The sequence below is a fragment of the Genypterus blacodes genome, unplaced genomic scaffold (assembly GCF_046128005.1).
Source record: "Genypterus blacodes isolate CSIRO-AG114 ecotype Tasmania unplaced genomic scaffold, CSIRO-AGI_Gbla_v1 ptg000064l_1, whole genome shotgun sequence".
Classification (NCBI taxonomy): Eukaryota; Metazoa; Chordata; class Actinopteri; order Ophidiiformes; family Ophidiidae; genus Genypterus; species Genypterus blacodes.
Genome location: NW_027466876.1, coordinates 2,506,530 through 2,516,416, shown reverse-complemented (window position 1 = coordinate 2,516,416; position 9,887 = coordinate 2,506,530). Strand labels below are relative to the sequence as shown.

Sequence of the window (9,887 nt, the reverse complement as noted above, 5' to 3'; positions counted from 1 at the left end):
ATAATTAGAATACGCAGCATATTACTTTCTATCATTTCAAGGGAAGTTGAGATATTTTGGTTTCAGAAGCTGCTTAAAAATCGCATATGCTGGGGGGAGGCTGCTGGGAAAGGAATGGTTGAGGACACGGTCAGCTTCTCAAAAAAAAAATCAGTTTTCACAATTGTATTAAAAATGTCAGATATTTCCATGAGCACTGAAGGCATCAGGAGCTGCGGGTCTTTATTTGTTCAGTCCAGCAGGAGGGCGTTCCTCTGAAGAACACACTGTGCTGTATTATGCCGGCGTACGCACGTATTAAGTCTTTGAAAAGACTGCTTTAAGGTTTGGTCTTGGACTTGCTGTTGAATCCCTAGACCAGGTTTTCCTTTTCTGTTAGCCTTTCTGATGCTCTCGCCGCTGGGGGACAGGCGAAGGGGGAGGCCAGGAGAAGAAGACATGGAGGCTTGGCGTCCTTGCAGACTGAGTGCGCTGTAGGACGGTAGGCTCTCACTCATTTCTGACTCCTTAAGACAATGAGCGGCACAGAGAAGCTGGAAATGCTTCCTTCCTCACGAAAAAACATTTTTATTTTTGTGTTTTAGCCCCTTCCTGTAGCTCTCAGTTGTGTTTCCCTGTCCGTCGTCGTCAGATCCGATGTGTTTTTTAGCCACGCACACAACGATGGAGGTTGGTGGGCTGAAGCCTCACAGAATCATTACTGGACTAACAGATTCTAGGAATTAACAGTCTGGAAAAACACACTTAAAGTTTATAAAATGACAGTGTTCAACTTCCACGTAGAAACAGATATGAGACATAACGCGTGATAGTCTGTAGCCGTCTAACGGAACCGTTTTTGGTACTTAAAAGAGCCTTAAACGACAACAAGCATCGAGCTACAGGTTCCACTCAAAGCGAAATCGATATGATTGTCTTGAAGTCACTGTCCTGTGCTTGAGCCCTGGCTGCTGCATTTCAAACAAACATACTCGTGACTTCTGATCTGTTTGTTGACGTTTTGTTTTTACCAATACAGCACATTTTCCACCTTTATGAATGTTTCCACAGTACACACAGTACACAAACTGTCTAGTTATACTATACTATTATGCAGCCACGTGGATATATAGTATAATCCAGAAGTGAACAGTGGATTTAAATGGATTTTCTCTCTTCAGTGGTGTGATTTGTAGGTGCATTTCCTCTCCTAGTATGGACCACACACACATTGGTGGGGATATGTCGCCTTTATATGTCCCAAGGAAGAGAAGGTCTGTCCAGTCTCAGCCAAGAAGTTGTGTGCCATGTCCAGGTAAAAACATAAACACATACCTTGCTATAGTCACCTAACCATGTAGATGTTTAGATGATTTTGACATTTCTTCTATTTCTTACAGTTGTTCAGCGAATGCCACAAAGAAACTGCGAATTGAATGTGGTGGGATACATCAAGGTGAGGATGAGTCCATGTGTTGGCTTCCTCTGTTTGTTCTGTTTCACTGTTGAAGAGTCTTCAGTCTAGAGAACATCTAAGCAAACTACTCTGGTGTTACTAGGAAGTGCTTCTAACCAATACCTGTTTGGGTTTGGTTGTCTTCTTCCTTGCTCTAATACTTGAAATCTGTTAACTTACTGCACACCGTTGGATCTCTACTTCACAGTTCTGTATTGAATGTTTTAGAATGACGAGTCTCAACCCCAAGACACTGTAAAGATGAAACGAACGTACGGTAGAAAAAGGTAAGGCACTCGGCAATTTGTCAAGAGTCAATTTGGGCTCATTTGAAGTTGCATGACAAACTGCATGTTGACATCCTATACACACACCACTAATGTATAGCTATTACAGTCACTTCACGTCAAATGCAAGGGGTATTGTAATTTAGTGAATCTAATGTCAAAAACTGTTGTGTGACTACATACTACACACACATAAGTCAACTTATTGAGGCAAAAGTATCGGAGCAACCATCTATCTTACATGATACAGCTCCTTCCTTTCCATCACGCTCACCTAATGCATCAGAAAGGCCATGAAACACCCACACAGGCGCTTTCAATGATTGGGCTAATTGGATTTTTCCCCAAGACTGTGTGGGTGTGTACAGACTGTGCCTGACTGACTTCTCTCTGGCTCTCCTTGTAAGTTTGTTGCACCTGTTGGGTGAAATCACCCCCAGTACAAAATTAGTATATGTAAGGTACATTCAGTTACTTTCAAATCTCTCAGCACACAAACTAACATAAGACTATTGTGATGTAGTCACACTTAATTAATTTGGTTTTTACCAGCAGTGATCCCAAACTGAATTTGAGCATGAAACAAGACTCTCTGGGCATCAGAGCCTGTGTGTTAGTTCATGTTGGATTCTCTCCACGAAAGAATGACTACTCGGTTCTCTTGAAATAATATTTGTTATTGGTTTATTAAATAAGAGTCAAGATCACTTCAGACCTTGCAGGGATGTCAACTATCCAACCTGTGGCTAATCCCAAGTATACTGTAGAGATGAATATTTTTATTGGAGAACACATTGAGCAGCTTGTTTTTATGAAACAGTATACGTTATATGAATCACATGTGAATTAGGTGAAAAGGGAAAAAAGCAACGGTGACGGAGCACAGCCGGTTATGATGACATCACGTGAGTTTCAGATGACATCAATGCTCTTGTTGCAATGATATCATGCAGTTTTTTCAGGATGACATCAATCCATCCTTCTGACACTCACATAATGCATCATGGACATAGATGTAGACGTAAAGTTCACTATCTGCTGTCTTTCCTCGTCTTCATTTGAGAATATAGTATAGTTACACCTTTAATGTCCCGAATGGAAGATTGTTGATTTGGTGATAAACTTATCAAATCAACTGCTAACAACATAAACATGGTAGTAATGATGTCACTCCAGTAACAGAGTCTTCAGTTCCTTTCCTATGGTGCAGAAACATCTCGGAATCATCAAAACAAAGAACAATGCTACTTGTATTCATTACATTTATTTGTATTCATAGTGAATTCTGTCAAAATGATTCAGACTATACAAGTTTAAGGCTGTTTGGCTTATGAGGCATAAGGCTCCAGCAACTCTTAATGCTTGATCAACTTTTCAACGTACACATTTGGAAAATAATTAGGATTCTTTCAATCAATCAGGTACGATGACCTCCAGAGTGTTTCCATAGGAACAGTAGAATACCCAACCACCAGCTGCTCGGTAATGTCATCGGGTAGTGTAGCCAATGGAGCAGACTCAGTATCCATGGCCCCGCCCACTGCTAGGCTTCCGCCTAGGCAAATGGCGAAGGATGCGTGGAACCAAGGCCCGGAGACCAGCAGGGAGCAATCCCAGCCTCAAGAACAGAGCTGGAACTCCAGCAGGGATCGAGGCCCTGATACCTGGGCAACAAGTAGGGACAGAGCCCAGGAGCAGGTGTGGAACTCTGGCCGAGAGAGAGGGGGACACTCTAGTCAGGACCAGGCCTGGATTCCGGGCAGGGACAGGGCCCATAGAGGAACAGACCAGGCCTGGATGACAGGCCAGGAAAGGGGTCCGGAGCAGGCCTGGGCAGCAGGGAGAGGCCGAGCCCAGGATCAGGCCTGGAATGCAGGCAGGGATCCGGGGAGAGACAGGGCCTCCTCAGGGCCAGAGCAGACATGGAGTGCTGGCCGAAACCAAGACCAAGACTACGCCCGTGCCAGCACAAGTAGAGACAGAGGACATGTCTGGAGACCAGGTACCTATTCACACACACACTGACTGCTGTTCTGTCATTACAGTAGTGATGACATTTCTCATTGGACTGGATCGTGGTTACTGTGAACGTAGCTTCTCTTCTTCTCTTTGTGTTTGTGTGTCACTTTGAAGACGTGAATATGAAAAAGGTACAGAGAGCGGAGACGAGCTTCCCACAGCCGCCAGACGGCAGAGAATCTTGTAAGCTCGGTGACCGTCTGCTGTTTAAAAATCATCAAAAATGTAAAAAATATATTGTATACTCAACCCCAATAAAGGCTTTAATCACCTAATGTAAACCATCCAGCTTCAGATGCAGGGAGTGTTGGTGGTCTACAGAATAACCCAGAAGCATCAACATCCCAGGCCAGCGGGGAGCAGAAAACCCTGGTCCTTACCAGCAGGAAGGAGCCTCCTACCTACCCTCCAGGTGAGAGAGGAGGAGCCGTCACCACTGGAGAACATATCAAGTGCTCCTACAGGAAATGATGGTTTATTGTTCTGTTTGTTTACCTCCACCAGGGAGCCAAGAGGAGCGTTGGCAGCTCCAGATTGTGGCTAAAGGTAGAGTGCCCTGCCCGAAATGTAAAAGTGTGAGCAGGAAAACTGTGGAGGGGCTGAAGAAACACATGGAGAACTGCCGGCTGGTGAGAGAGGATTTTCAGTTTGATGATTTGTGGCGTTATTTGCACATTTGGGTTTTTTTCCAAATAGCATTGACTTCTTCTAACTGCTGGGACTTAATGGTATGGAAATGAATGAATTTAAGGACATTATCGCCTGTTGTCTTTGTGTTTTGTACAGCAACCCTTTACCTGTCAGCATTGCGACAAACAGCTCAAATCTTCCACCGGGATGAAGTATCACATCATGGCCGATCACAGTCACATGGTAAAGAGATTCAAGCTTGAACTAAAGTTTCTTCCTTAAATCTGAGGAGTTGTTCTTTGGGTTTGACAGTTTCTTCCTGTTTGTAGCCATCACCAGACCTGGATGATCGTGTCATCAAAGAGAAACTGCGGAAGATTCTGAAGAGATTAGGCAAATTAAAATGCTCCAAAGAGGTAAATTGTAATCATTTGATGACAGATTTGTAAGGCCGTGACCTTTCTCCTGACCTTTAAGGGTTAAGAAACGTCATGTGTCATTTGTGTAACGTGTGTTCTATTCCATTTCAGGGCTGTAATGCTGCATTCACCAGCATCATGGGTTACGTGTACCACATGAAGAAGTGCGGGAAGGAGGAGTCTGAGCTGGAAAAAATGCTGCTTAATTGTTCTCACTGTGGGAAAGCCTACAGGTCCAAGGCGGGGCTGGAGTACCACCTCAAGTCAGAGCACGCGCCTGTGAGTCGAATCATTTACTGGATCTGCATGTAGGCCAGCTGATGGGTTACATCTACGATGTTTTGTAGCACATAGCAGATTTAACCTGTAAAACTGACTTAACAAAACTGCTTGTCATGGTCATATACTTCTCTCTCTCTCCTATCCTATTATGTTAGACGCCGCTGAAGACTGAGGAGGACGAGGCCGAGAGGGAGGGCAAACCAGAGAGGACGGCCAGCGGCAGGGTGCAGCGGGCCTCGGCTCAGGTCGCCAACTTCCACCTGGCTGAGATCGCCAACAATGACTTGCCCAAAGACTGGCCCAAGAGGAAGTTTCAGTCAGACCTGGTGCCCGATGACAATTTGGCAAGAGGAAATTCATTTTGTCACGAAACAACACATAGACATATGAATACAGTACATTAATACAATAGTTGCTATTGTAGCTTTCATACCTCCACTTGACCTTCACTTGTCCGTGTTGTCTATTCCAGCTTAAATATGCTCGACCAGGCCTGCCTGCCTTTAGTCAAGATGTGCTGAGGAAGTGGAAGAACGAGGTGAAGCTGCAGAAGAAAGTTTACTGTCCTAACCAGGTAGAACATCTAACATAACCAACAACCAACACGTACATATGAACGGGTTGATTGACACCCTCATGCAGATTGTATACTGAAGTATTTTTGTGTTCCATTTCTGAACCTATTCATTCATTTAATTACTGATGAACTGATTATATTCAATATCCCTTTGTTTATTTGAGTCACAAAGAGTCAGATTTGGTCCTCCATAGTTTGTTGTCTTCCTCAGGGCTGTGGCTGCATTTACACTAGTGTGTCTGGACTTAAAGCCCATCTGGGTCTCTGCACCAAGGTGGGCCGCCTTTTTCTCTGATCTAAATTTGAATGCACTGCTGTATACACATGACTGTAATGTAGATGCTGTGAATAGTTCTGCAAGTATTTTGCAATGCTTGACTTATTGGTTGATCCTCATCCCATTTCAGGGCGACTTTGAGGCTGGTAAATACCAGTGCCTGATCTGCACTAAAGAGTTTAACTCGGAGAGTGGAGTGAAGTACCACATCAACTCTGTCCATTCACAGGTAATCGTGTATGATAAACATTGTCATTATTGTTATTTATTATTATAGTATTCATTGTTCTTGACCTTGGCTTGTATTTCCCCTCCTCTCGTCCTTGTGTTTGTCTCTCTAAAGGATTGGTTTGTGACAAACAAAAAGGCTTCTAAAAAGTTTGAGAGGTTTATCAAAAACCGGTCAAAGGAATTTGTCCAGAATGTGGACCGGCAAATCATAGAGCACTACCACCAGCACCACCTCCAGCATCAACAACAGCAACAACAACAGCAGCAGCAGCAGCATCATCATCACCACCACCACCACCACGACACACATCATCAGCATCAGTTCCAGCACCATCATCTACAGCACCCACTGCAGCCTCTGCATCACCTCCAGCACCAAGTCCAGATTCATCATGTGGAGCACCAGAACTTTCCCCTGCAGGTAGAATGTCAGCACCAGCAGACGCTGGTCCACTACACACCTCTGGATCCTTCCATGGGAACAGTGTGGGTGGATATGGACCAGTGTGTCCCTGTGCCAGGACCAGAAGGGGCCCCAATCGAGATGGAAATGGATGATATTGATAAACCCCAAGGGGAGAGCAGTGGGATGACAGAGGTGAAGAGGAGAGAGAAAGGGGAGAAGGGGAAGGCTGATGGGAAGCATAAGGATTGCTTTGCTTTCAGCGGTGGTGGCGGCGCTGGTGGCAGCTGTGGAGGTAGCGGTGGCAGTAGCAGCAGTAATACTGGCAGCTCTTCCAGTGAATCAGAGGTGGAGCAGCAAGAGAGACAGAGACAGATCGACCAATGGAATCTCAAAAGGCCAGGCATCATGGAGGCCCACCTTGAGGTTGCTAAGCGACAGAGGAACACCTAAAGGGACCCTTTCGGTTCTAAGCAGACACAATTGGCATCAAAACTTAACACATCTTAACGGATCGTGTGCACCAGAAGTTAAAAAAGGATGCCATGGGACTCCACACACACACACACACACACACACACACACACACACACACACACACTGTGTGACTAGCTTTGACAATGTGACCTATAGAGAAATACACTTGTGTTAATACATTTAAACGTGTGATATCCACAAGAACGAAAAGGCAGCTGTAGACGAGGAGAATGACTATTGCTATATAAAGTTTGGGCAGTTAAGAATCCTTTTGGAGCGATGATGGAAGATAAACGTATGAATACAAGACGATGGCTGTCCCTGGGTTAGAAGACGAGTCTATCAGTTCTGAACTAGTTGTTGGTTTGGGAAATGTGGTGTTTCGTCTGTGTGTCTATAACAGTCTTTTCACCCATTTTCAATGTTTTCTTTTAAGAAATTTAAAAAGCTCCTTTTCGACTCTTGTTTACCTTTTTGAGGTAATATTTTGCTTTAAGCCTAACAGTGATGGCTGTAGTGTTAAACTTACCTAATCTTTTCTTTTTAGATTAATCCTTATATTGGTAGGGCTTTTCTGTTTGCACTCAGTGGGAATGGTTGGTTCTCCCTTGCTGGGAATCGTTCTACCCTTTGCTTCTCCTTTCCGTAATGTCTTCAGTGTGTCAATTATTTAAGTTAATGACATTGCATTCACAACACAAGCAATTTGGTTCCTGGGTCGCACTGTTCTGACGAGTTGTGAACAAAAAAGACAAATTATCCCTGATGAGCAATCAAGGAAAACAAATCCATGGCACAAATCTGACAAAATTCAATCCAAATCCATACATTCAAAGCTGCGCAAATTATATGCAGCCTACCTCTCTGCCCACATTTACTTCTCTTAATGCTCTTTGTGTTCTCTGCACAGATTCCATGTAAAAAAATAAATAAATAATGGAAGTAAGATGGTTTTCTAAGCATAATTTCTAGAAGTATTGCTGTGAGTGATCAATTTCACCTACACTCCAGGCATAACTGAGGCCCGTTATTATATAAAATCAGCAGGGAAATAAAGAAGCACAAAAGTGTCATAACAAACAATGGCTACTAACTTTGTTGACGACCAACAATTTAGTTGAGTTGATGGATTTGTGGTGACAGCCTGTTTATTGATGGGCGAGTCATCAGCACACATTTGCATCCTCTTGGATCACCACATGTTGACATTGGTGTGTGTGTGTGTGTGTGTGTGTGTGTGTGTGTGTGTGTGTGTGTGTGTGTGTGTGTGTGTGTGTGTGTGTGTGTGTGAGACCTTCAGTCTCAGAATATTTAACCAATAGCATGTATAGATTAATGTTTGTGTGCACTGCATTTTGTATGTACTATAGTGCTGTATGGTTGGAGATAGTTGTTCGTTTGTGATGTTTTGACACTAGTTTGTTTTGTTGTGCAGGAGATTGATATAGGAGCAGTTGTCATTTTATTTTTTTACAACACTTTGATCAGCTTTTTTACATTCATGAATGTATATGGTTATTGGTTTTTCTCCCTCTCATTGTGCACTCAAATTTAGTTTTGATAGGAAAATATATGAACAATGTTATATCTTTTTGAAACCTTTGAAGACGATTACCCTTTAATCTGTGACATGTCTAACTACTAAGTAGAAATGCTCGGTCAGACATAATTTCGGTATTTGATTGTGTTCAAAGTGGATTACTCTTCATTGCCCTTCATCAGATGCCTTTTTTGGAAGAATAGCCTGTGTCTTGTAAGTTTAATATATAGAAACTTTGTACATGGGAAGTATTTCAAAAAGCATATTGAATGGCTCTTATCAAAGTAAATCATTGGACATTGATGTCTGGCAATGAATAAGGACATGCGTGATCTCTTAATATAATCCTACATTCATTTGTTTATAAAGATACCTTTTATATTTAAGGGTATTTGCTGCGAAATTCCAAATTAATTAAAAGTCCAAAAGAATGGATTATTCCCAAGAAAGACACCAAGAGGTCAGGTTTTAAGGTTTCGCTGCTGCTGTTGAAATACTTCCTATCTTCTTATGCTTGTGACCAAAATTGACCCGACATGCATGCACTTTGAACTGTTTTAGTGGTACGAGGGAAAGAGCTGCTCAGCACAAAGAGACTGAATTTTGAGAGCCAAAAACAGATGGTCATGCATCTCCTCGACTCCTATGGGTGCTGTATAGTTGTGAACATGTACAACTTTGCTTATTTCTGAAATTCTAAACCAGAAAGATATTTGTGAGTTAGTCCTCACCTGCTGAGTCAAGGTACTCTGTGTGATAATCAGTGCCAACACGTCCAAAACTATTTGTCATGCGTTCCCCAATACAGTACATCTATAGATGGTCTATTCCAAATTCATATAAAGGTTCAGATATAAGCCTTGGACAATTTGTAAACACAACAGAAATGTATTGCAAAAGCACTTAATTTCTCCAATTTGTGGGACATCATTTATATTTAGCACCAAAAATATTGTCTCAGCCAACACTAGATTAGTAATCTGCATATGTAATACTGTACTTATTTTGTAGAAGTTATTTGCTGCTATCTCATAGTACCAGCAGTGTTATAATGGCAGGTAATAAAAAATAAAAAAATCATTGTCACGGTGGTGTCTCAGTGTCTTCGAAATATGGGTGAGACTGCAATGTTTATTATAACTAATGATGGAGGGGCTCTAACCCGACATCAGTTCTCACTTCAGGCTGAAATTGATCCCTAATGCTGTAACATATAATAACGAATCATCCCTCGTCTCTGACAAATCTCAGACAAATCCACACACACCCACAGGTCCCAGCTGTGTTTCAGTGAGTGTGAATGATTAGCC

At 42.7% G+C, this 9,887-nt stretch overlaps 1 protein-coding gene across 4 annotated transcripts; it reads left to right on the top strand.

The window, feature by feature from the left end:
* Positions 1–238: 238 nt before the first annotated feature.
* znf512 (zinc finger protein 512) lies at positions 239–9,663 on the top strand. Of its 4 annotated transcripts, none has more exons than XM_076154921.1 (16): positions 239–481; positions 1,194–1,294; positions 1,380–1,435; positions 1,664–1,722; positions 3,144–3,724; positions 3,856–3,924; positions 4,031–4,153; positions 4,246–4,370; positions 4,528–4,614; positions 4,701–4,787; positions 4,902–5,069; positions 5,228–5,416; positions 5,545–5,646; positions 5,861–5,923; positions 6,057–6,155; positions 6,270–9,663. In XM_076154921.1, exons 2-16 carry the CDS (start codon positions 1,195–1,197, stop codon positions 7,011–7,013), a joined length of 2,652 nt encoding a protein of 883 aa, XP_076011036.1. In that variant the 5' UTR covers positions 239–481; position 1,194; the 3' UTR covers positions 7,014–9,663. The 4 variants fall into 4 exon arrangements, with proteins under 4 accessions (XP_076011036.1, XP_076011035.1, XP_076011037.1 ...); XM_076154920.1 differs by having other exon boundaries at positions 1,161–1,294; XM_076154922.1 differs by lacking the exon at positions 239–481 and adding an exon at positions 496–669 and having other exon boundaries at positions 1,161–1,294.
* The last annotated feature ends 224 nt before the right edge of the window (positions 9,664–9,887 follow it).